The sequence below is a fragment of the Labrus mixtus genome, chromosome 15 (assembly GCF_963584025.1).
Source record: "Labrus mixtus chromosome 15, fLabMix1.1, whole genome shotgun sequence".
Classification (NCBI taxonomy): domain Eukaryota; kingdom Metazoa; phylum Chordata; class Actinopteri; order Labriformes; family Labridae; genus Labrus; species Labrus mixtus.
The window spans coordinates 11,074,248-11,100,294 of NC_083626.1; the positions used below are offsets into that span (position 1 = coordinate 11,074,248).

The 26,047-nt window shown below is 46.3% G+C and overlaps 3 protein-coding genes across 5 annotated transcripts in view; 1 reads left to right on the top strand and 2 right to left on the bottom strand.

Annotated features, from left to right (window-relative positions):
- The window catches only part of plagl2 (pleiomorphic adenoma gene-like 2), a 28,588-nt gene extending 21,570 nt beyond the window's left edge, over positions 1-7,018 (top strand). The window contains exon 4 of the mRNA XM_061057209.1: positions 1,244-7,018. Within this exon, the coding sequence (XP_060913192.1) occupies positions 1,244-2,711 (1,468 nt within the window). The 3' untranslated portion in view covers positions 2,712-7,018. The remainder of the gene's footprint in view (positions 1-1,243) is intronic.
- A 674-nt stretch (positions 7,019-7,692) lies between these two features.
- Positions 7,693-19,364, bottom strand: tm9sf4 (transmembrane 9 superfamily protein member 4). 2 transcript variants are annotated; one of them, XM_061056664.1, is made up of 18 exons: positions 19,330-19,364; positions 16,401-16,511; positions 15,918-16,017; positions 15,670-15,826; positions 15,074-15,218; positions 14,840-14,963; positions 14,094-14,215; positions 13,794-13,905; positions 13,431-13,501; positions 13,228-13,360; positions 12,249-12,330; positions 11,520-11,595; positions 11,351-11,434; positions 11,103-11,278; positions 10,955-11,018; positions 10,679-10,798; positions 10,363-10,452; positions 7,693-9,529 (listed from the first exon to the last, which is right to left on the bottom strand). In XM_061056664.1, exons 1-18 carry the CDS (start codon positions 19,345-19,347, stop codon positions 9,380-9,382), a joined length of 1,935 nt encoding a protein of 644 aa, XP_060912647.1. In that variant the 5' UTR covers positions 19,348-19,364; the 3' UTR covers positions 7,693-9,379. The 2 variants fall into 2 exon arrangements, with proteins under 2 accessions (XP_060912647.1, XP_060912646.1); XM_061056663.1 differs by lacking the exon at positions 19,330-19,364 and adding an exon at positions 18,639-18,722.
- Positions 19,365-20,677: 1,313 nt separating this feature from the next.
- hck (HCK proto-oncogene, Src family tyrosine kinase) overlaps positions 20,678-26,047 on the bottom strand; it is a 14,320-nt gene continuing 8,950 nt past the window's right edge. For both annotated transcript variants that reach the window (XM_061058460.1, XM_061058461.1), the window contains exons 5-14: positions 25,639-25,734; positions 25,160-25,263; positions 24,860-25,009; positions 24,279-24,431; positions 24,012-24,194; positions 23,771-23,847; positions 22,697-22,850; positions 21,840-21,971; positions 21,509-21,747; positions 20,678-21,065 (exon numbers count right to left, since the gene is read on the bottom strand). In XM_061058460.1, the coding sequence (XP_060914443.1) occupies positions 21,545-21,747; positions 21,840-21,971; positions 22,697-22,850; positions 23,771-23,847; positions 24,012-24,194; positions 24,279-24,431; positions 24,860-25,009; positions 25,160-25,263; positions 25,639-25,734 (1,252 nt within the window). In that variant the 3' untranslated portion in view covers positions 20,678-21,065; positions 21,509-21,544. The remainder of the gene's footprint in view (positions 21,066-21,508; positions 21,748-21,839; positions 21,972-22,696; positions 22,851-23,770; positions 23,848-24,011; positions 24,195-24,278; positions 24,432-24,859; positions 25,010-25,159; positions 25,264-25,638; positions 25,735-26,047) is intronic.

Genomic DNA, 26,047 nt, shown 5'->3' on the forward strand with positions numbered 1-26,047 from the left:
AGGGTACCACCAGGGTCCACATTATTTATAGATTTCAAGATACCACCAGGGTCCACATCATTTATAGACTTCAAGGTACCACCAGGGTCCACATCATTTAGAGACTTAAAGGTACCACCAGGGTCCACATCATTTAGAGACTTAAAGGTACCACCAGGGTCCACATCATTTAGAGACTTCAGGGTACCACCAGGGTCCACATTATTTATAGATTTCAAGGTACCACCAGGGTCCACATCATTTAGAGACTTCAGGGTACCACCAGGGTCCACATCATTTAGAGACTTCAAGGGACCACCAGGGTCCACGTCATTTAGAGACTTCAAGCTGTTCAGGTACCACCAGGGTCCACATTATTTATAGACTTCAAGGGACCACCAGGGTCCACGTCATTTAGAGACTTCAAGCTGTTCAGGTACCACCAGTGTCCACATTATTTATAGATTTCAAGGTACCACCAGGGTCCACATTATTTATAGATTTCAAGGTACCACCAGGGTCCACATCATTTAGAGACTTCAGGGTACCACCAGGGTCCACATTATTTATAGATTTCAAGATACCACCAGGGTCCACATCATTTATAGACTTCAAGGTACCACCAGGGTCCACATCATTTAGAGACTTAAAGGGACCACCAGGGTCCACATCATTTAGAGACTTCAGGGTACCACCAGGGTCCACATTATTTATAGATTTCAAGGTACCACCAGGGTCCACATCATTTATAGACTTCAGGGTACCACCAGGGTCCATATCATTTAGAGACTTCAAGGTACCACCAGGGTCCACATCATTTAGAGACTTCAAGGTACCATCAGTTGAGCTTCAAATTGGGCGGCAGTAGCTCAGTCTGTAGGGACTTGGGTTGGGAATCGGAGGGTTGCCGGTTCAAGTCCCAGCACGGACCAAGTCCGGAAACTGGCCTGGTAGCTGGAGAGGTGCCAGTTCGCTTCCTGAGCACTGCCAAGGTGCCCTTGAGCAAGGCACCGAACCCTCCCACCCGCTCAGGAGCGCCCACTGTGGGCAGCCCCCCCCCCCCCCCCCTAATGAACACTAATCTGTTAATAACTAATCTATTTGATGCCAGGAGAGACAGAATAACTGTAAGCAGAGCGGTGAGGCAGCGTGAGACTGGTTAGCATGTTAGCATGTTTGGAATCTGGTGAATGACAGGAAGTGGTTTGTTTCAGGTCCTGACTGGATCTGTACCCTCTAACAGCTGTTGTTTGTGTCTGTGCAGGCATATGGCCACACACTCTCCACAGAAGACCCACCAGTGCTCGTTCTGTGAGAAGATGTTCCACCGCAAAGACCACCTGAAGAACCACCTGCAGACACATGACCCCAACAAGGAGGCCTTCAAGTGTGACGAGTGTGGGAAGCACTACAACACCAAGCTGGGCTACAAGCGCCATGTGGCCATGCACTCGGCCACGGCCGGAGACCTCACCTGTAAGGTGTGCATGCAGATGTACGAGAGCACGCCAGTTCTCCTGGAGCACCTGAAGAGCCACTCGGGGAAGTCGTCAGGAGGAACCAAGGAGAAGAAACACCCGTGTGACCACTGCGACCGCCGCTTCTACACCAGGAAGGACGTGAGACGCCACATGGTCGTCCACACAGGCAGGAAGGACTTCCTGTGTCAGTACTGCGCCCAGCGCTTCGGCAGGAAGGACCACCTGACGCGCCATGTGAAGAAGAGCCACTCCCAGGAGCTGCTGAAGATCAAGACGGAGCCCCCTGACATGTTGGGTCTGCTGGCATCAGGGTCCCCCCCCTGCTCAGTGAAGGAGGAGCTCAGCCCCATGATGTGCGCCATGGGGCCAAACAAAGACCCCATGATGGGCAAACCATTCCCCGGTGGTCCCCCATTCCCCATGAGCATGTACAACCCTCACCACCTCCAGGCCATGTCTAACTCAGGGGGGGGCCACCCCCACCCGTCCCTGATGCCCCCCTCCCTGTCTGCAGCCATGAGCATGGGCTGTCACATGGAGTCCCCTGGATCTTTACACCCACACTCCCTGCACCACCATCACCACCACCATCACCACCACCATCATTCCCCCCCACTGCCCCCCCATCACCAGCCCCAGGCCCCCCAGCAGCAGCACCAGCCCCAGCAGGTCCCCAAGTACCAGCTGGGATCTACCTCATACCTGCTGGACAAGCCCCTCAAAGTGGAGATGGAGAGCTTCCTCATGGATCTGCAGAGCGGCTCGCCAGGCCCCACCCCTTCTGCGGACACCCACCCTGCTGCCTCACCCCGCAAGGATGGGCTGGAGCCCTCGGCGGGCCTGGCAGATGAGCTGTGTGGGGGCCCCCTCCTGTCCAAGAGCCCTGTGGTGATCGCTGATTCTCTTTGTGCTGCTAACATGGACCTCTCCCACCTGCTGGGCTTCCTGCCCCTCAACCTGCCCCCCTATAGCGCCCCCATGAGTACAGGAGGCCTGGTGATGGGCTACACCTCATCTGCGACCTCCTCCATTTCCTCTATCTCCTCTTCCTCATCTCTGCATACTGCAGAGCCGCATGCTGCAGCAGCCGCCGTCGCCACGGCACCTCTTACCTCTTTGCAACCGCAACCTCAGGAGCAACAGAGCTCCAGCGGGGGTCTGAACCTCGGGCCCCTGCACCCCCTCCCATCAGTGTTCAGCTCCAGCCTCAGCACCACCACACTGCCTCGCTTCCACCAGGCCTTCCAGTGAGAGAGCCTCTGGCTCGGCTCGGCCTGGCTCAGATTGGGGTCTGTGTTTGGTGAATGATGAAATGAACACTTGGAAGCCTTAAAGCGCACAAAAGCTTTTTTTCTGAGCCTTACAGGAAGTTTAACCCTTTAAAGAAAAGGAACACAGTGAGGAAAGAAGCTTTTGTTCTCCTCTAGTTATAACTACGTATTAACCCTTTATCTTATGACCTTTTACTCCCTTTGTCCCCTCATGTTAGTAGTATAGAGGGCAGCATCCGTAGGCCTAAAGGCGTGGTACTGCACACTTTCTAAAGTAATAATATTAAAACATCAACGAGCATTTTAGTGAAGATTATCCGTCTTGTTGTGACCCAGAAAAAAAAGATTTAGTTTGAAGTGGATATTTTGTTTGACTTTATTTTGACTTTCCGATGTCAGAAACATGTCTGGAGTTTAAACCTCAAAGACCCTCGAATCTGTCTCTATCAGTCCCACAGCCCAGTGAACCAATCAAGACCCAGATCAGCTCGAAACTCCGCCCCTCCAGGTCTCCCCGAGAGCCACCAAAAAAGAACTGACCCCCACCTGAAAGAAAAAAAACACAAAAGAAAAGAGTCCCTTTAAACTGATGTGCTCGTAGAGTCAGGCCAGTTTCTCACACACACACACACACACACACACACACACACACACACACACACACTGAAAGGACAGAAAGTGTGTGTTGCTCTTTAACGGCTCCTCCAGAGAAGCACTTTTTTTTTAGCACTTCACCTTCAGGAAACTTCTGGTCTCCTTCCTCTTCCTCCTCTCCTTCCTCCTCTTCCTCCTCACCTTCCTCCTCCTCTCCTCCTCCTCTCCTTCCTCTCCTCCTCCTCTTCCTGTCCTTCCTCCTCCTCCTCTTCCTCCTCTCCCTCCTCTCCTTCCTCCTCTTCCTCTCCTTCCTCCTCCTCTTCCTCCTCTCCTTCCTCCTCTCCTTCCTCCTCTCTTCCTCTTCCTCCTCTCCTTCCTCTCCTCCTCTTCCTCCTCTCAGTCTAAAGTCGATATATCTTCGACCCTGCAGCTGCTCACTCCTGAAGTCTCCTCGGCGCCCCCTCCTGGTAGAATGAACCCTGACAGATGTGAAACACGGTGTGACAGACAAGGACAGATGTGTATTTTAGGTATTAAACATGTTTCTACACTTTCTGTATCTGAAGTATTAGCTTTCCCTTTTCCTGTCGTCACCGTGACGTGGACAGGACGACCTCCGTCAGCGAGTCGTGTGTGTGTGTGTGTGTGTGTGTGTGTGTGTGTGTGTGTGTGTGTGTGTGTGTGTGTGTGTGTGTGTGTGTGTGTGTGTGTGTGTGTGTGTGTGTGTGTGTGTGTGTGTGTGTGTGTGTGTGTGTGTGCTCGTGAGCTGACACGCCGCCTGTCATCGTGATGCTGTTTGATCCCACGTGTTGAAAACGACTTTAAACGAGACGTCTGCAACTTCCAACATCGAGCGCCTGGGATTCAGTTTGTGTTGCCGTGGTAACAAACAGGTATCATGACAAGCCGTCTGTGGACGCAGGGGGCGGAGCTCCTGCATCCATCGCCACGCCTCAGATGAGCCCTCGCCACGACCACGTGGCCACGTGTTTAAAACAAACAAACAAAAAGATCAAAAAAGTTGCTGCTTTTAGCTACGGTTGCTACGACGACTGTAGACCACTCGAACATTTCAATGATCCTCCCTCCCCCCCTCAGCTGCTCGTAGAGTTAAAGGTAAAGCGTCTGAAAGTTTCCGGATGATTCCGGCGTGACGTTCAGAGTTCGGGGGACTTGTTGACTGACTCGGACTTGTTGTTGCTCGTTTATAGTCGTTTGTTTGTTTGTTTGTTTGTTTGTTTGTTTGTTGTCGTTTGAAATGAATTTATTTTCTGTTTGTTGAAAACAGGACCTCGAGAAACAACACAACACATCACCTCATTTGTATTTGTTTTATTTCTTACTGAACCTGGGGAGAAGAAACGACACTTTGCATATTAGCTTGTTACAAACCCCCGAAGCAGCAACCCCCCCCTCGACCCATAACCCCCCCAGCCGCCCCTGAGGTCATTAATGTGATGATGACCTGTAAATAAAAAAGACAGATCAGAGTTTGATCCTAAATAAATGAGCTGCCGGCGCCTTTCTGAGACCTGGACTTCATGAGACCTTCAGGTACTGGTTTCAGAAATCAGATTTCAGAGTGTTTGTAACGGAGAAGCTTCTGGCATGTCCTCCGTTTGTCCTCCCCGGGTTTCTGTGAGCTAATCTGAATTCTAGCACTTTCAACCTTTAAAAAAAAAAAGAGTATTTTTTTCTTTTAAATTTCAGCTTCTATGTTCAAATGTTTTTATTTTGTATGATCCTGTTGATGTGTTTAGTTTGACATGTAGACTTTATCAAGCGTTGTGTGTTTCTCCTCTCCTCAAGAGGATCAGTGTTTTTATAGACTCACTAATATCCCTCGAGCCCATCCTTTAAACAACGCTTTGCTGCGCTCTTCAGTTTAACCAATCAGACTGCAGCCGAGCGCCAAGCAGCAACACGTGTTACAGCCGACCAATGAGACGCTGTCCAAACGACCAGTAACTGAACACATCACGACCTGAACACATGTAGACGAGTCAGTGAACACATCACGACCTGAACACATGAATAGACGAGTCAGTGAACACATCACGACCTGAACACATCACGACCTAAACACATGAATAGACGAGTCAGTGAACACATCACGACCTGAACACATGAATAGACGAGTCAGTGAACACATCACGACCTGAACACATCACGACCTGAACACATGAATAGACGAGTCAGTGAACACATCACGACCGAGTCAGTGAACACATGTATAGACGAGTCAGTGAACACTTCACGACCTGAACACATGAATAGACGAGTCAGTGAACACATCACGACCTGAACACATGTATAGACGAGTCAGTGAACACATCACGACCTGAACATATGAATAGTCGAGTCAGTGAACACATCACGACCGAGTCAGTGAACACATTATGACCTGAACATATGAATAGACGAGTCAGTGAACACATCACGACCGAGTCAGTGAACACATCACAACCTGAACACATGTATAGACGAGTCAGTGAACACATCACGACCTGAACATATGAATAGACGAGTCAGTGAACACATCACGACCGAGTCAGTGAACACATCACAACCTGAACACATGTATAGACGAGTCAGTGAACACATCACGACCTGAACACATGTATAGACGAGTCAGTGAACACATCACGACCTGAACATATGAATAGTCGAGTCAGTGAACACATCACGACCGAGTCAGTGAACACATTATGACCTGAACATATGAATAGACGAGTCAGTGAACACATCACGACCGAGTCAGTGAACACATCACAACCTGAACACATGTATAGACGAGTCAGTGAACACATCACGACCTGAACAAATGAATAGATGAGTCAGTGAACACATCACGACCTGAACACATGAATTGAATAGCTGAGTCAGTCCAACCCCAGAGTAAAGCACTTAAAGCTCTCAGCCAGCCAACGGGCTGATTGTGACCCCGTAGGAGTGACAGCCGCAGACTTTAAAATCTTCTCAGTGAACATAATTAAAAAGTAAACTTTGTCTTGAAAAGATGAAAAAACTGAACGACTCCTCGATTTGAAAGTAAAAACTTTTTCTCTTCTGAATTCTGAAACCACACGACTTCTGGATATGACCTCTGACCTCTGACAGTCTGGTTGTTGCTGCTGGTTGCTCGGCTCCAGCTCCGTTACCTCGACCTCCTCAGGATGCTCTTCTCCTCACCTCCTCGTCTCCTCGTCTCCCGCAGCGGGTGCAGAAGTCAAACTTTTGAAGGGAATTGGATCAGATAAATCCTCTCTTTTTATTTTGCTCTTAGTGAATGTGGAGAGTGTCAGAGTGTCTGCTGCAGACACATCCACATGTAGTTTGATATATTTCTAGATTATTCTAAGTGTTGCATTCCAACCTCTTTGTGTATCTCTTTAGTGACAGCCCGTTTGATCTCGATGGCGTGCTGTTACAGCCTGGAAGAAAGACGTGAACACGACTTGGCGTACACTATTTGATAAAGCGTGGCGTTTATCGACTACAGGGAGAGTTTATTAGAGACGAGCTTCAGAGAGAAAGAAGACGCTTCTTTGTTACATATCTCACATGCAATCAGTTGCTGCAATGTAAAAGTGACAGATTTGTATATTGGTTGATCCAAAGAGATGATGAACTATTGTACAGTGTATCATCTTTCATGTGTTATGTTGAAATGATTAAAAGACAAACCAGCGCTTTCCGACTCTGTGTGCGTTCTTTCTTTACTAAAGGACAAAATGACGGTTTAAACCTCAGGAGGAAGTCAGTGTGACAGTTTCCTGTAGAAGGAAACTTCAGGACACGATCCAGAGGAAACAAAGACAAACATCTGATTTGAGCTGCTGCACTGAGAGTGAAAAGCTCTGAAAAATGTTCCCTCTTAAAAAACTTCATTTGTTACATTTAAAAACAGTCTGCGCTAATGCTAACATGCTAATAATAACCTGTTATTAATACGGTATGTTAACCATCTTAGCTTAGCATGCTAACAGGAGCTAACTTGCTGTTAAAGCAGAAGCTTAGGTTTATGAGAATGTTGAACAGGCAGAAACCTGGATCAGAACCAGACTCACTGTAAAGTTAGACACTCTATGGGGACTGACTCACTGCAGGAGACAGACTCTAGTGGACACTGCAGGAACTGCAGTTACTGTCATTTCAGAGTTAAATTCCTTTGCTAGCTCAGTGTGGTCTACGGCTAATATCGGCTTTGTGAGGCTGAGCAACACGGTGCTTTGAGTTCAGTGTTCTACATCATCATCATCGGGTTCTGTTATCAGGAAAGTTCCCCCAGAAAATTTAAATAAATTAAGTTTGTTCTTACGGTCTGAAGCTGAATGTGTCCTGCAAAGAAACGAAGTGGAGGCTGGTTTTCAAATTGAACTCAGCACTTTATTATTTTGTACATTTTGTAATCGGATGTTCTGTAAAAGAAACAAAAAGAGATAAGTAACAGAAATCAGTTCCTTTGAAAGTCATCATGAGCGTCATGCTTTTGGCTAAAACGAGGATTCATTACAGAGCGCCACAAACAGCGAAACGCAACAAATACAAAGCTGTCGTCTTTATTTACAACGTAATCTCTCTCACACGTATGACCAGGGCGTCTTAGACTGTAAAAATCCTCTCAGCAGCAGAGGCGGATCTGAACGTCTCAATCAGTGATGCGAGTTCACTCGTGTGTCTCGAGACAGTGGCGGAGGGAACTTGAAGGACTCCTTGAGCACCTGGTTCAGGTTTTGGGCTGATGACAGACAGGAAGAGGAACAGGAAGTTTGGCCCCTGCAGAATCGGGGCTGATCCAGTGACTGCCCCCCTTTCTCTATAGCCCTGCAGTCACACCTCAGCTCAGTGCAAAGGAGAACACAAATCTACCCGTTTGGATCTTTAACTGAGGAACAAGTTTCTGGGTTTCGATGGCATTCCAGAGCTGGATGTAAATCTGTCACAACAGCAGAGAACCAAATTGTTAATCAGAGGAGCTGAAACTATCGTTGACTTCTTTTTGACACCCTTAATTATGTTAAAATAATAAAAAATAATCCTCATCCCACGTTCAGAAACCTCTCCCATCATTTTAAACCAATCACCAACCACATGTAACCTTTGAGCAGCTTAGCAAGAGGCTAGCTAAGCTAAGCAGCGGCTGGTTCAGATGAAGTCCTCTCTTCTGATTGGAGGTAAGAAATCTGATGCATCTGAAATAACGATGATGTCATCGTTTGAGCAATGTTTAGTTTGTTTTGATTTCAGCTCCAACTCTTTAGATTTATTAGCTACAAACACTTCATCAGGTCAGCTGCAGATCAAAGTAAACATACAATGATAAATATATAAGAGAACAACATGAGATCCACCTGCACAGGTAGAAACACACGCAGGTGATCGTCTGTCACAGGCCGGTCTTCACACCTTAACAACCCATCTGTCTGCAGAGGTCCAGGCTGCAGCGCTGCTAAGGACACGCCCACTTAAGCACATCAGTGTTCCAGTCTTTCTTCTTCATGGGTCAGTGTCTTCCTCACCAGGAAACAGGAGTAAACAATCATAGTACATTTAATAGATCTGTGTCTTTGATACAATGCAGAACATCCCATAATAATTCCCATCAGTTCAACACAACAACATGAACACCACAGTAAGACTCGGCCTGATCTCTGTCCCGACACCAGAGAGACGTAAGAAAGGACAGAGGAGGAGACGAGGAGGACAGAAAAACAACCTGATAAATTAAAGAGAAATGTGCAGAAACATGAGAACAAGCTTTGGCCCGCTGTGCAGGAGAAACAGTCCCGTCAGAGGAAGGGGGGGGGAGGGGTGGGTCCTCTGGGTCTCTGTCCTGGAGGGAGGAGGGGGAGACAGAAACCAGGGGGGAGGATGGGGAGACAAACAGCTGCTTTAGCTCCTCCATGAGGCCAGCAGGGGGCACTGTGACTCCCCGTTCCCTCCACACACAAGTCAGTGCTCGTAGGACACGAAGAATAAAAAATATGTACATTAAAAAACTGAAGGTGACAAAAGTAAAGAAACCAGGAGAGGAGCAACCACGGCGCCCACTCAGTCGATCTTTACGGCGGCGTAGATCTTCCTGATGAACATGTAGGCGGCGTAGAAGCCGATCGTTCCCGTCAGCAGCCAGAAGGACAGAACCATGAGGGCGGTGTAACCGAAGTAGAGCAGCGAGGGGATGAACTCCACGATGTCAAGCTGAGGAGAAAGAAAAAGAGGAGGAGTCAGACTCTACAACAGAAGAGAAAGAAAAAGAAGAGTCAGACTCTACAGCTGAGGAGAAAGAAAAAGAGGAGGAGTCAGACTCTACAACAGAAGAGAAAGAAAAAGAGGAGGAGTCAGACTCTACAACAGAAGAGAAAGAAAAAGAAGAGTCAGACTCTACAGCTGAGGAGAAAGAAAAAGAGGAGGAGTCAGACTCTACAACAGAAGAGAAAGAAAAAGAAGAGTCAGACTCTACAACAGAGGAGAAAGAAAAAGAGGAGTCAGACTCTACAGCTGAGGAGAAAGAAAAAGAGGAGGAGTCAGACTCTACAACAGAAGAGAAAGAAAAAGAAGAGTCAGACTCTACAACAGAGGAGAAAGAAAAAGAAGAGTCAGACTCTACAACAGAGGAGAAAGAAAAAGAAGGGTCAGACTCTACAGCTGAGGAGAAAGAAAAAGAGGAGTCAGACTCTACAGCTGAGGAGAAAGAAAAAGAGGAGGAGTCAGACTCTACAACAGAGGAGAAAGAAAAAGAGGAGTCAGACTCTACAACAGAGGAGAAAGAAAAAGAGGAGTCAGACTCTACAGCTGAGGAGAAAGAAAAAGAGGAGTCAGACTCTACAACAGAGGAGAAAGGAAAAAGAGGAGGAGTCAGACTCTACAGCTGAGGAGAAAGAAAAAGAGGAGGAGTCAGACTCTAGAGCTGAGGAGGAAGAAAAAGTTTTTAAAAAAGAAGAGAGAACGAGGAGAATTTAAAAAATATATATTTTTAACGTGTCGTAGTTAAGCAGCTGGAGAACCTGAAGGTTACAAAAATAAACGTTTACCTTGTTGACAAAGTAGAAAACTGCATAAATGAGGACGTAGAACGCCGAGCCTCCTGAGACCAGGAACGTCCTCCACCACCACCGATAGTCCTGAGAGAGAGAGAGAGAGAGAGAGAGGGGGGGGGGGGGGGGGGGAGAGAGATATATGAACACTGATGGGTACACACCCACTTTTTACACACTCATCACCTTTAATGTGTTTAACAAGAGATGACAGACATGCCGCACTGAGAACACACGAGTAGCTCATTCACTCTGCTGAGTCATCACAAAGACACACAATCTCTGTACACACACACACCTGGTGTACACTCACCTCTGCACAGAGCTGGAAGTAAACCATCACGATGCTGATCTGAGAGCAGGACACCACCAAGATGATGAACACTAGGAACAGGAAGCCAAACAGGTAATAGAACTGATTCTCCCAGATGGCCTGCAGGGGGCAATACACACACACACACACACACACACACACACACATACACACAATATTCAGACAGGTGTACAGCGTTTCATGCACAAAGTAACGGTGCTTGATGTGAAAACACAGCACACACACACACACGTTGAGAACGCAGTCTGTACTCACACTGAAGATGAAGAAGAGCTCGATGAACATGGCTCCAAACGGCAGAATCCCGGCCATCAGGATCCTGCGGGACAGGAAACGTTTGCTGGTCAGACCTCTGAAGGTTAAAACCTTTGAAGAGCAGCATGTGACCGTGGTTAAAACTCACCCTACAAACTTGTTCATGTACCAGCGCTGCTCGGGAACCTGTCGGGGGATCTGGTTGGTGCGGACCGGGTTATCATACGGCTGCTTACGGAAACCAAAGTAATACCCCAGGTAGACCAGGGGCATGGAGATCCCGAACCACATACAGAGCAGGGCCAGCATGGTGGTGAAGGGGACCTGTGGGACGAGGGGGAGAGGACTGTGGACAGGTTCTTTGTTTCTATTTGAAATGAGCAGGTGGATACTCACTGCTCCAGACGAGTGTTCTCCCCAGATGAAACAGTTGAGGATGAAGCAGATCCCAAAGACCACGGCAGGATACAGAGTGGCTGTCTGCAGGGAGACACAGGAACACGCTCAGAAACAGAGAGGTGCAGCTTTCACATTGTTTATAGAAAGACTCATTTAGGTTACTTACACAGAAAGCTCCTTTCCTCCACCGGTGACCTTTCAGTGTTCGATAAAGTCTGCCTGCAAAATATCCACCAAACACCCTGCAGGACACATCAAGAGACATGAGGAGACATCAGGAGACACATTAGGAGACGTAAAGGACACAGCAGGAGACACATTAGGAGACGTAAGGACACATCAAGAGGATTCATATAAATAACATTTATGTGTATATAAAGAAACATTAAAGGGGGAAACTTCTACAGTGTTTCTGAACATATATTTGGGTAACCTGAGTGTCTACTGACCCACAACATGTGAAATAAAACCATCCAGTCCTTTGTTTGTGGTCTTACAACACAGAGGAAAATGCTCTGTTTCTAATGTGCTCTCCTTGTGATGTCACAGTGGGATTCTGGTAAAGAAAAAAAATCCCCTCCCCTCCCCTGGTATCTCCACCCGTGGACTCCACCCCCAGATTAGAACAAAACTTCAGTGCAAGTCGGCCATTTTTATTGGGGGGGGGGGGGGCATTTCATTTAAAGAGACACACACACCAAAACGGAGCGTTCTGAGAGAGCTGGTTTATACAGGGTCACAAACCTCCTCTGGTGCTTGATTCATGTTATATTTTGAACAAAGCACAGCATTTAGACCACAGGGGGACTGTTTGAAAAGGTGGAGGAGGGGGATGATATGTCCTCTTTAAGGTTTATTGGATTGTTGTGTTACATCTAGAGAATCAAAGTGTTACCCCATGAACATGAAGAGGAAGCAGGCTGTGGTCATCAGGGCTCCTCTGCTGGACGGCGACAACATGCCCAACATGGCAACAACTGTTACGCACAAACAAACATGTTGTTAGATTTCCTCCAATAACATCGGTGTTCTATGTCATATTAAATCAATAATGTATACATGAAAAGGAATCATTCAACACAAAGAAGGACTCAGATTTATTTTATTCTCATTGAGGAAATCGATTTCACGCTTTTGTTTGTAAGCTAAAATCAAGCATGACGGTGTTTAGCTTAGCTTAGCATAAAGACTGGAACCAGGTGGAAATGGTTAGCCTAGCTCCTCAAACGGATTAATCTTCAAGTTATTTTTAATTAGTTTCATCAATTCAGGAACAAAGATGCACCCCCATACAGCCGTTTTGGACGCCCCTCAGTTTGTCAGATATGAGAGCAGTTATCAGGTCAAACCAACAGGTGTTGCAGCGATGGAAGCGGGCAAGAGAAGTGGTTCAGATAGAAGTGATTGTACCCGACCTAAAAAGCCTCTGCATGTTTCTAATAAGCTCCACGAGCAGAAACGTGCTCAAACTAGGATCAATATTGGAGATGCTTTTGAAAAATGGAGAGAGGTTAGAACACAGAAAGGTTTACAGACCCATGCAGAGCTGGATAAACACTGAAGCTTCAGTGTCCACCACATGGTGACCTGCGTGAGCATCGACTCTAGAGAGGAGGGCGGGGGGCTCTCTCCACACCTTTAATGACACTGAAGATCTGATGACATCACTGAGGCTGTCTGAATTCATTCATCTAAAATCCTGACTGAGTCGTAAGAAGGAACTGAATAAATGTGTGTGCGTGTTGGTACACGTTCAGAGGAAGCGCGTCTTCACTTCACCGTTCATCACAGACTGACCTCCTTTCTATTCGTCGGTTACCGTGTCACGAGGACGACATTCCTCTGGACAGATACGAGGCTGATAAAACACTCACAGATGACGATGAGGATCATGCAGAACAGCTGGATCCCCGAGCCCAGCAGAGAGCTGAGGATCATGGGATACTGCGGTGGCCTGAACACGTCCCCGTGGACGTTCTTCCAGCCTGACTCCTCCATGGTGTCCTCCTGTTGAAGAGAGAAGTGATGAACTGTGTGTTTGTCACACTGAAACGAGGGAACAAACGGTTTCCCTTACGATGTCGTCCTCTCTGTTGTAGTTAGCGATGTCCTTCCTCAGAGTCCTGATGATGATCATACTGAGGATCCCTGAGAGACACAAACCAACAACATCAAACGCGTCTTCACCTGCCCTTTTGTTCTGAGCGCTCAAGTTGAAAATCTTTCAGCGTTTCAGAATGACGCTGTTGACGTCACGGCGCTCTTTTTCAAAATATACAATATTCCCCGTATCGTGTCGTGTGACCACATCGTCCTCGCTCCTCATCTCAAGTATAAAACATGCAGTAAAAAGTAACGGAGCAGTGTCGGTCATACAGCGGCCGTGGTCAACAGACTGTTGTCATGGAGACAGTGACACTTGGAGGAGATGACATCATACCAGACAGGAAGAAGACGACGACCACAGAGTTGACGATGGAGAACCAGTGGATCTGGACGTCGCTCATGGTCAGGTAGGTGTCCCACCGAGACGCCCACTTCACCTCACTCTCCTGTAACCAACAGAAGAGAGATCAGGGACTCCTCCCTCGGGTTGACACAACACCTGACTGGTTACCACGGCAACAAAAACACAAGTCCTAGCTACACCATATCAACAATTTCTATTCTGGAATCTCAGAATATTTCCTGCACGATGTTTGTACAGGTCAGTCAGCTGACTGACGACGGGGTCACTGACCTCCCAGTGCACCGAGTACGTGAAGAGGACCTCGTTCTCTTTCGCCGGGTCGATCTCCTGAGGGGCGGAGCCACTGGCCTCAGGCAACGTGCAAGTCTTTTCATTTTCCACAGCCTTCAGATCTGAGAAGAAAAACACATGATCAGGGTTCCCACTCTTTTCCAGAGATCATTTTCAGCGATGATGGACCTGGTATGAAAGTCCGTGATCGTCTTGAACAAAGCTAATCACACCCACTGTGAGCTACCGCTTCAAAGGTTAAACATTTAATATCATGTTATGGTCCATATTTTACTCGTAACGCAGTATTGCATTTGAAGAGACAATGCTAGCAAAGCAAAAGGACCGTTAGCCAGTATTCGGCCCGTGTTTGACTCACATCATTCATTGTGCATATGAACACATTTTTTCACACGAGACGTGTTTATCTTTCCCGATCTGCAGTTTATAAACATTGCCAATTGGCTTTTATCAAACGTATGAAATAGTTGTATTTCACTCCCACTTTTAACAGGCACAAAGTCAAAGCAGAACACAGTCCTGGAAGTGAGACAGCAGCTAGGTTAGCAAGAAAGACCGATTAGAGAGATTCAGAGCAAGTTAGCAATTTTCCAGGACATTTGACTTTTTCTCTCATTTTCCAGTACTGGAAAATTAGTCAACTGTTTTCCAGGTTTTCCAGGACATGTGGGAACCCTGATGATGTAACCACAGGGCGGGGGCGGGGGGGTGTCTTTGTAACCTACCGTCTACTTTGACACTCTGAGGAATGACCTCAAAGCGCACCACCCGGTAGTTGTGGACCTCGCCCTCCTCCAGTTTCTCTCTGTGGAAGTAGATGATGAAGGACAGGTGGTTGTGCAGGTAAAACTGAGAGAGAGAGAAAAGAGAGCTGTTTGATATCACATCGCTGTACGGACACCTCCAGTAATCAGACCGGGCGTCAAAACAGAATCCACTCTGACGGTTCAAACACACACCTTGTTGTTGTCGAAGAAGCCAAGTCTGTATCCGTGTTCAAACTGGATATCTTTCACCGCGTCCTTCTTCTGCTCCTCCTCCCCGCCTGCCTCTCTGTTTGGATAAAACTCCAACCTGGTGGCTACGGGAAGGTTGTCTGCGATTCTGCGACACAGGGACAAAAACCACTTAAACACATACAGAGACTTTTCTTTACTCCTCAGTCCTAACAGCAAACACCTTCCATTAAGTTACACTTGGTTGTTGTCATGGCAACAGGTCAGTATTAGGGCGTTCACTCTCTCACTAAACCTCCTGAAGTTTATCACGCTGAGCGTCATGTGATCACACAAACAGCTGAATGTTTCTCTCTTCACCCGGAGTTTCTCCTCCAGCCTCCTCGTATTGATTCTGCAGAAAGTCAGAGTGAGCTGCTGTGAGAACGCAGCAGGATATAATCAGGAGAATTCACCTGGAGCCAGTGGGAGGGGGTGGTGATGTTTATTCCCTGTGATCGCTGCACGACCATAGACTGTCTGCACGCCACCTCTACCATCTCTGTGCTCTAATCAACCTGCTGCTGCATGTCCCCCCCCCCCCCCGAATGGATGCTCACAGGTGGATGTAATACTCCTCCTGGATCCGCTCAGCCATCAGCCGGCTCTCCTCCACGCTTAGCTTCTTCTTGTCACACACCAGCTCACACTTCTTGTCCTTGTTCATCTCCACGTTGTAGCGAGTGTTCACGATTCGATCGCCACGTAACACCTCTCCTACAAAGACAAATAAAAATCTTCATGAAGCTTTAAGGGAACAGAGAAGCGATGTAAGGAGAGAATGACACGTCAGCAGCACGCCACTCACCCAGGTTCTCTCCTTTGTAGAAAACAGAGTCTGGCTTACAGAAAGGCAGCGAGTAGTATTCATAAGGGAGCTGCGTGCGGGAGCTGGTCAGCTTCACGGCCTGAAACAGAAAGTCTTTGTTTGGTTGAACTGAAACTTGCAAATTAGTCTGAAAAAAATCATGATGTGATATTTTTTCCACACCGCCCACCTCTACTAGGCCATATTTATATTTCTAAATATAAATACAAAGGCCTATTTATTTATTTACTGAATGTAGTTTTAATATGTTGTGCATTTAGTTATAAGAGTTGTTAACATATTCTGAAAGCTGGTCCATCATTTGTTCGTAGTGACTGATGCTCAGTGAAGAGGAAGAAGAGGGAACTGATAAGGAAAGTAAAGTTTACACTTCATATGATTTCAGAAGTTGTGTTTGATTGTCACAGATATGATTCAGAAGGAGAGACAGACTCTCACTGGACCAACAGACTGACCTCTTACCTTAATATCTACTGTGTCGCCCTCATGGAAATCCCGGGGAGCGACTCCGGGAACGTAGAAAAGCCGGACGCCAGGCAACAAGGACAGCAGCAGCAGGGCCCACCACGTCTCCTGAAGCACACAAACACATCACGTCAGGACGCCAGGGTGACCTCGGGATGGGACAGTTAAAGACTAAACCCAGACCGTTGGTCCCACAGCCGCGGCTTGGGGTGTGTATCATTCAGTTCATTTGAAACGGGCTATGAGGTAGAAAATACAAACGCTACTTTCTGTTAAACTGACGCAAATATAATGTATTGAGGTGAGGGGTTGTAGTGCACAGCAGCCGCCAGCAGGGGTCAGGTATGTAGACCCCCATTGCAGTGGCCATTATGACTGCACTGTGAAAGGGAGGTCGAGATGGAGCTGATAGCCCTGGGACGGTAAACGGGCCACGCGAACATCAGAGTGGAGGAAGACGATGCTCTGTTCAGACCGTGTGTGTGGAGCTCCAGCTGTGCTGACACACGCTGACACACAATGTGACCTCACAGACTAGGACGCCAATATTACGCCGTCACAGAATCAATATGAAGGTACAAAGATGCATTTATAACAGAGCTTTAGTGACATAAGCAGTCTAAAAAGGGCGACTGACATTAAAGACATTGACTTAGGGTCATAATCCAACATTTTATTAAATAATATAAAGAATTAATTATCAGGTATTTAAACATCATCGTTTTCATGGTGCTGGCAGAGGAAGCTCCTCCTCCACACACGTCGCCGCCTGTTGACTTTGAGGGAGCGGCCTCCGGGTGATTCCACCTGAGCAGCTTCATGGCAGAGAGCCAGACATGACGTCCTCACAGTCCTCCATGTATATATATCCCAGGATGCATTGCAGCTGCAGCCTACGGGTCGCCCTGCTGCATGAACACAGATCCTAGAAGGGGCGCTGATCCTGGAAGGGGCGCTGGTCCTGGAATGGGCGCTGGTCCTAGACGGGCTGCTGATCCTGGAAGGGGCGCTGGTCCTAGAAGGGGAGCTGATCCTGAAAGGGGCGCTGATCCTGGAAGGGGTGCTGGTCCTAGAAGGGGAGCTGATCCTGAAAGGGGCGCTGATCCTGGAAGGGGTGCTGGTCCTAGACGGGCCGCTGATCCTGGAAGGGGAGCTGGTCCTAGAAGGGGAGCTGGTCCTACAAGGGGCTAAAAATCTGCTTTATTTGGTTTTTAATATGAAATCAGGACCGTGACATTAGTCTGTAGTGAGTGATCGAAGCAGGACAGCAACTCTCTCGCTAACACACTATTTACACACCAGGGCCAAAATCAATCAATCTTTATTATGATCAACTCATAACAAGTGTTATCTCGAGACACTTTACAGGAAGCAGGTAAAAGACCTTACTCATTGTTATGTTACAAAAAGCAGGTAAAAGACCTTACTCTTTGTTATGTTACAAAAAGCAGGTAAAAGACCTTACTCATTGTTATGTTACAGAAAGCAGGTAAAAGACCTTACTCATTGTTATGTTACAAAGACTACATTAAACTGATAGGGACATGAAAAGGTCCTGAGATATCCATCTCTGATCTCTGCTGAATGATGGAGGTCTGGTCTGAGATAAACTTTAAAGTGTTTAAGTCTGTGTGGACAAAGGAGATCTTCACTCCGCTGTTCATCTCCTTACACTGGCTCCCAGTTACTGTTCGTATCAAATTTAAAACTCTGCTGCTCGCTTACAAAACAGACACAAAAACGTCTCCTCCTTACTTTAACTCTCTCATCCAGGTCTACACTCCCTCCCCCCCACTACGCTCTGCCAATGAAACGTGTCTGATCCAACCTTCACAACAGGGTCCTAAGTCTCCGACTAGACTCTTCTCCTCTGACTAGACTCTTCCCCGGTGATGGAATGAACTTCCAAACTCCATTGGATCTACAGAGTCCCTCTGCACCTTTAAGAAAAAGCTAAAGACGCAGCTCTTTCATGAATACCTACTAACTTAATGATGATGGTCTCCATATTATTGATGATGATGATGGTAATGACGATGGTTTTTGTTTGATAACGACGACTTATAAGATGGTTTCTATAGAGATTAGAGCTCTCAAGAACTGCTGTCAATGTTGTGCTTTGCCTCTGGTCACTTCCTGTCAGCACCTGTGTGTCCAATCAGACTCAAAGCTGATCGTTTGCTCTTTCTGACATTGTTCCCTTTTTTTCTAGATCCTTGCTTGTGTTGTACTTACTCTCTGATGTACGTCGCTTTGGATAAAAGTGTCTGATAAGTGAATTGTAGAATCCTGTGACACGTTCATACAACAGAGAGATTTAAAGCGATTAAATATGAAGGATTGTTGAGTCTATTAAAGCTTTAGAGTGATGACACTGTGAGTTATTATAGGAGAAGTTAGAAACATGTCATCATGCTACTATTAAAATCAGTATGAATCAGAAATCATTAGTGATAATAATAACGATGATGACGTCATTTTAACACCTTTTATTGGTTATTACCTCACAGGAAATGCTGCTCTCTCTCAGAGATGCTAGCTGCTAACGTTAGCTCGCTGGTTCCGGTCTGATAATTGGACATTTAACTGTTTAAACTGTCAGTTCGGCTTCGTATGAAACACAACATTTAGAAATATGGTTAATAAATATAAATGTATGGAAATAAAGTCTCCTGTCTACAGTGACGCTAACGGACGGCAGCTAGCTTACAGCCGTTAAGTTAGCCAAACCAGCTTCAGCTAACCGAGCTTAATCTGACCCGGGTTAACTTTAAGATACCGCTGACCCGGGTTAACTTTAAGGTAATGTGAGTGCACCGACACAGACCTGTGCTCTGTATCGCTTTCATCTTTCTGTGTGAGCTTATTTAAACTGTCAGTGCGACAGATGTGGACTTAGAAGAAAAAGAGTTCGCGTTTTACTCACCATATCCGCGGCCGCCATTTTGGATACGTGTCATTATGCTAACTCCTCAGTAAGGAAAGTCGCTATTGGCTGTCCTAAAAGTCGCCAAATGACGTCAGCGCCTAATTTGCATAATTGACAATTTGCCAAATATGGACTACAATTTTTGACTTAATGCGTGAGACCCATTTTACATAGACAAATTGTGTCCTGTATTGTTAAATGTTAGAATATCAAATTTAATCAAAAGACTGTGCGAGTCGCCAAGAGTGTTTGGAAAGTGAGAAAGTCGCCAAGTTGGCAACACTGATTAGTGACGTTACGGAAGTACAGCGGTGTGCAGATCACCGGTGTTATAGTTTAAACAGTGACCGTGTTAGCTGGAGACTTCCGCCAAATGCAACGAAAGTCTGCCCTTTGCTGCTTTTATATATTTACCAGCTTTCTTTTATTTTCACCCCTTTTTTGTCTTCATACTGTTTTTATTACAGAAATCCACTGTCCTATCAAAATAAAGGCATAGAAAACCCCAATTAAAAATCCTCCCCTTTTCCGAGCACTTTTCAGTGTTATAGAGCTCTGAAGTCAAAGCCCTAAGTTGCCCCGTAAACCCCCGCAGAGATGCTGTGGTGGTAAAAACCACCAAACACCTGAATGATTGTAGAAGAGATGCTTAAATCTAGGGATCCAGTTTCGGGGAGTTTCTGGTTTTTAATCGATAAGGATGCCAATGTTTTTGTGCAGGAACATTCAGGAGTTTGTCTGCAGTTTCTGACAGACTCATTCTTCTCCTGCACACCTGTGTGAAGAATCCTCTGCTTTGTCATCTTAACATGCAGCCATGATTGAAATTAATGCATTCATGTTTTTAATCTTGATTAATCTCATGTTTGTCCCTTCAGGCTCTCCGTAGATAGTGGTCCTCAGTGTCTCCCTGTAGTCTCCCTCCTCTCCCTGTAAAAGAAGGACACTGCTGCATCTTTGAATGTCTCATTTCACTTTAACAAACTCTCAGACAGCTCAGCTGACGAGTCCAAAGTAATATACACCTCATTACATCGCACATTGACCTTATGACATCACACATTGACCTTTGTTACCGTTCCTTTGAGCTGTTTGACCTACCTCACTTTGGGATCCCTAACCACTTCCTGTTTCTGTGCTTAACTTCCTGTCCTAACCTTCCACCTTCCAACAACATTTAAAAATAAAAGCCGAAACAAGTTTTATTTTGAAAAGCGAAATACTGGAATTTCAAACATGAGAATAAAAATCTTAATCATTTGACCGTTTTAATATATACTTTATATCTATATTATACATAAAACGATGTGAGAAACACAGTCAATAAAAAACGAGTCGTTGTATAAACAGTGATAAAAGCGTTTTACTCTCAGAAAGATCATCACCATAGAAGAAGAAACTTTGACGACTCAGCAGAATTATTTTAGTAATAAATTATATTTTCACACAGAAGAAGAAAAATGTGAATGCATGACATTTTTCATTTATCTCCCAAATACAGACAGGAAGTGTGAACAGGCATCATCTGCTACACACTACACACTACAGCAGGTCAAACATCATCGATACAAAGGGACGTCAATAAGAGGCTGAGAGCAGAAGGCACGATGCAGGAGAGGAAGTGGAGTCATATAAATACAGGAGTTAGAATATAAAATGATGATGAAGAGGACGAGGAAATCCAGCTGCTCTGCGGGGCTCTCAGGTGACCCACAATCCTCTGAGTCCCGTTTCTGTGTGAAATCAAACAGGCTTCATTATAAGCTGCACAAAAAGAGAGCAACATTATCTGAACTCAGATTATTCCTCTCTGTTAGTGACACTAAGATCTGTCTGATGGTTTATGAATGCTGCTGTCCTGGGATCACCCAAGACACTGTGTGTGTGTGTGTGTGTGTGTGTGTGTGTGTGTGTGTGTGTGCGCGTCCGTGTGTGTGTGTGTTTGTGTGTGTGTGTGTGTGCGCGTCCGTGTGTGTGTGTGTGTGTGCGTGTCCGTGTGTGTGTGTGTGTGTGTGTGTGTGTGCGCGCGCGTGTGTAACTGTGTGTGCGTGTGTGTAACTCTGTGTGTGTGTGTGTGTGTGTGTGTGTGTGTGTGTGTGTGTGTGCGTCCGTGTGTGCGTCCGTGTGTGTGAAGCATCATGGACTGTGTGTTTAAAGCGTAAAGGGGGAACTGGACCTTCTGTGAGGAATATAACGGTGTGTGTTTTCAGCATCATGGCTGCTGCTGGTACTGGCTCTCTGTGGCGGTGTAGAAATCCTCCAGAACGCTCTGCAGGTAATCGAAGGTGGGTCGGTCCTCGGGTTTGTTCTTCCAACACTCCAACATGATTTCATAGAGTTCGGTGGGACAGCTGTCGAGACGCTGCATCCTGTACCCTTTCTCCAGAGAGCGGATCACTTCTGGGTTCGTCATCCCTGAAAAAAGAAAACACGGTTCAGTTCAGAGACGCTGATCATGAGACCCTCTCCCACATGAAGGTCCCTGCCCCCCCTCTGCCCGGACCTACCCGGGTAAGGTGTGCGTCCGTAGCTGATGATCTCAGTAAGCAGGATGCCGAAGGACCAGACGTCAGACTTGATGGTGAAGGAGCCGTAGTTGATGGCCTCTGGAGCCGTCCATTTGATAGGAAACTTCGCTCCTGGTTATTATGAGGAAACAAAGATCATGTCATTCTCATGTTGTTGTCTCTTCATTACCGTGTCGTTATCATGCTGTAATCATGCTGTTATCATGTCGTTATCATGTCGTTATCATGCTGTTATCATGCTGTTATCATGTCGTTATCATGTCGTTATCATGCTGTTATCATGCTGTTATCATGTTGTCATCATGCTGTTATCATGCTGGTATCATGTTGTTATCATGTTGTTATCGTGCTGTTATCCTGTTGTTATCGTGCTGTTATCATGCTGGTATCATGTTGTTATCATGGTGTTATCATGTTGTTATCATGTTGTTATCGTGCTGTTATCATGTCGTTGTCATGTTGTTATCATGTTGTTATCATGCTGTTATCATGTTGTTATCATGCTGTTATCATACTGTAATCACGCTGTTATCATGCTGTTATGCTGTTATCATGTCGTTATCGTGCTGTTATCATGCTGTTATCATGCTGTTATCATGTTGTTGTCATGTTGTTATCATGTCGTTATCATGTCGTTATTGTGCCGTTATCGTGCCGTTATCGTGTTGTTATCATGTTGTTATCGTGCCGTTATAATGCTGTTATCGTGTTGTTATCGTGCTGTTATCATGTTGTTATCGTGCTGTTATCGTGTTGTTATCATGTTGTTATCATGTTGTTTTCATGTTGTTATCGTGCTGTTATCATGCCGTTATCATGCTGTTATCATGTCCTACCCTCTCTGGCTGTGTACTCGTTGTCTTCTATGATTCGAGCCAGACCGAAGTCAGCGATCTTGCAGACCAGAGACTTGTTGACGAGGATGTTAGCGGCTCGCAGGTCTCTGTGGATGTAGTTCCTCTGCTCGATGTAAGCCATCCCCTCTGCAGTCTGAGCACACACAGTCGGGGGGGGGGGGCAGAGGGAGAGAGAGAAAGAGAGAGAGAGAGGAGAGAGAGAGAGAGAGAGAGAGGGAGAGAGGGAGAGAGAGAGGGAGAGAGAGAGAGAGAGAGAGAGAGCGAGAGAGGGGAGAGAGAGAGAGAGAGAGAGAGAGAGGGGAGAGAGAGAGAGAGAGAGAGTTTATTAGAACGATAAAAAGTTTATACTTAGTATAAAGGGTCAAGGTCAGACCCCCGAGAGGACCACAGCATCCTCCCAAAGGACCCTACTTCTAAACTGATTACTCAAACTAAAAGATGACGTTGGTCACCAACACAGATACAAAACATTAGCATGTGAGCGTGTTAGCATGATGACATTAGCCTTTAGCTTAAAGCATCTCTGGGTCTCAGGAGCGCTGCTAACATGGCTGTAGACTTCTTATTTATGTCTTTCTCATAACGGGGCTACTCCAAGTCCACGTTACAGTATTCATCACCAATGAAGGGTCAGGTCTGCAGCCGGACCTGATCCTGCAGCAAGATCAGGTCTGCAGCAAGATCAGGATCAGGTCTGCAGCCGGATCAGGATCAGGTCTGCAGCCGGATCAGGATCAGGTCTACAGCAGGATCAGGATCAGGTCTGCAGCAGGATCAGGTCACCTGGCTGTGGGACAACGGGCTCTCTTTTTAAAGGATCAGCTGTGTTCAGGATACAGTTTCACTGCTTTCACTATTGTCTGTAAACACAAAGAGATGAGCTCCTGTTCTCGTCGTGCTGCAGACACTCAGACGGTCAGGAACAAAGGGGGTGATGATTGGATCAGAGGGACGGAGACGTTCACAGGTCGACAGATGTTAGAGGAGGTTAAAGCGTGAGAGGATCCCGTCTAATCAGGACGAGTGAGGTTAATGTGAATGAAGGAATCTCACCTGAGCAGAGAAATCAATGAGCTTGGGCAGCTGCACTCGGTTTCCTTCATCACTCTTTAGGAAGTCTAATAAACTCCCTGCACACACACACGCACACACACACACACACACACACACACACACACACACACACACACACACACACACACACACAAACAAAAAGAGTGAAGATGAATAGTGATATATTAACCTCTTTACAAACATCATCTGATTTGAAAGAGCGAGCTGCAGCTGGACAAACCTTTCTCCATGTACTCGGTGATGATGTAGATAGGCTCCTCCTTGGAAACCACGGCGTGCAGGCGCACCAGCTTGTCGTGCTGCAGAGACTTCATCAGGTTAGCTTCACCCATGAAGGCTTCCACTGACATGCTGCCCGGCTTCATCGTCTTCACTGCCACCTTGGTGTGTTTGTTGTACGTGGCTTCATACAAAACAAGTTTTTATTCAGAAAATGAATCACGTCATCATTCATGACTTTAATCTGAATCTTTCCTGCTCGTCTCACCCATCCAGACTTCTCCGAATTGTCCGGCTCCGAGTCTCCTGTCCAGTTTGAGTGAGGATCGGGGGATCTCCCACGCGTCCTTCTCCCACGGCTTCTCAGGTTTGGGACTCAAACAGGGACTGGTCAGGGTCTGACACAGACCGTCTCCCTGCTCTGAAACAGGCACAACACAGACATCAGTGGATTTATGTTTACATGAACAGAAATATATCTATTTTCTGCCTGTGATTTAAGTGAACATTATTTCAGCATTGGTCTGCAAAGACTAAAACGGCCCCCTCATCCTGAGACTGGAGATAATTAAAGGGCGAGAAATAGACCTTCAATGACCCTCACATTCAGTCTCATGCAGCAGGTTGATATTTTCTGATTGGCCAGCAGAGAGAGCTGTTGTTTAGAGGGAGAAAAGAGACTGAAGAGACGTCACTTTCTAAACATGTAAAGGGTTTGGAGTTAAGACCAAAGATTCTCTGTTTGCTTTATCCTCATTTTATATCTTTATGAGATAGTGACAAGGAGCGGTCCGTCATCATTTAGACAATAACTTGAGTTAACTTCCCTCAGTTATTATCTGGACTCACTCTTGTAATGGATGACCAGTTCCTGCAGGGTGCTGAAGGTGTTTCGTGGAGAGATGTAGAATCCTCCGTTATCCAGAGTTCTGATCTTATAATGTTTCACAGTGTCTGCAGACTGACCGTCACTGTCCCGCACTGACAGAGAGTAACTACCTGTGCAGCAGAGAGAGAGACAAACAGGGGTTAACATGTTAGGATTTAATAAAACTGAAACATATAGGTCACTGTCCTGCACTGACAGATAGTACCTGTGCAGCAGGGAGAGACAGGAACCTTTAACCTCTTTGTGATTGGTTTACTCACCCTTGGTGGTCTCGCTGTCTCGGATCATGTAGGAGCCCACCTTGTTCCCCGGAGCTAGCAGCTGCCGTTCTGCATCTTTCCTGCTCACACCTTTAAAGAACCACCTAAACAACAGAAACACAAACATCAGGAGAGAATCCTAAAACAGGACATCAAGGTGCAGGGATAATGAATGGAGCCCACACTGAAGCAAGCTGCAGTTCCTCCAGTGTCCACTAGAATCTGTCTCCTGCAGTGAGTCAGTCCCCATAGAGCCCCATGTTAAAATGTCCAACTTTACAGCTGCAGTTCCTCCAGTGTCCACTAGAGTCTGTCTCCTGCAGTGAGTCAGTCCCCATAGAGCCCCATGTTAAAATGTCCAACTTTACAGCTGCAGTTCCTCCAGTGTCCACAAGAGTCTGTCTCCTGCAGTGAGTCAGTCCCCATAGAGCATGTTAAAATGTACAACTTTACAGCTGTAATAAGTGTGAGTGACTTACTCCTCGGCCTCCAGAGTGTCTTTAGCTACGTAGTTACTGGGAATGTAACCCTCTTGACCCGTACTGATCAACATTGCTCGCCACCACTCCCCCGACCTGAGGGGCAGAGAGAGAAAGAGGGGGGGTCAACAGTTGTAAATAATTCTTGCCAACGAAGACTATATAAACGACTCAGTGTGGCCCGTTCACCATTAAAAACACAAACTACATATAGAGTGGATGTAAACAGTTCTCATTTAAAGCTCAGGTCAATCAACCAACCAACCAATCAACCTTGAGCCTGGGCATTAAATTGGGATGGGCTTCTATTGGAAGTTTCAGGGTCATTCTTTTAACTCACAGAAATGTTTATTTGTTTGCTGTAGAAAGTTCAACACATCGGTTGTGAAGAGAGGAAGTCAAACTGAAC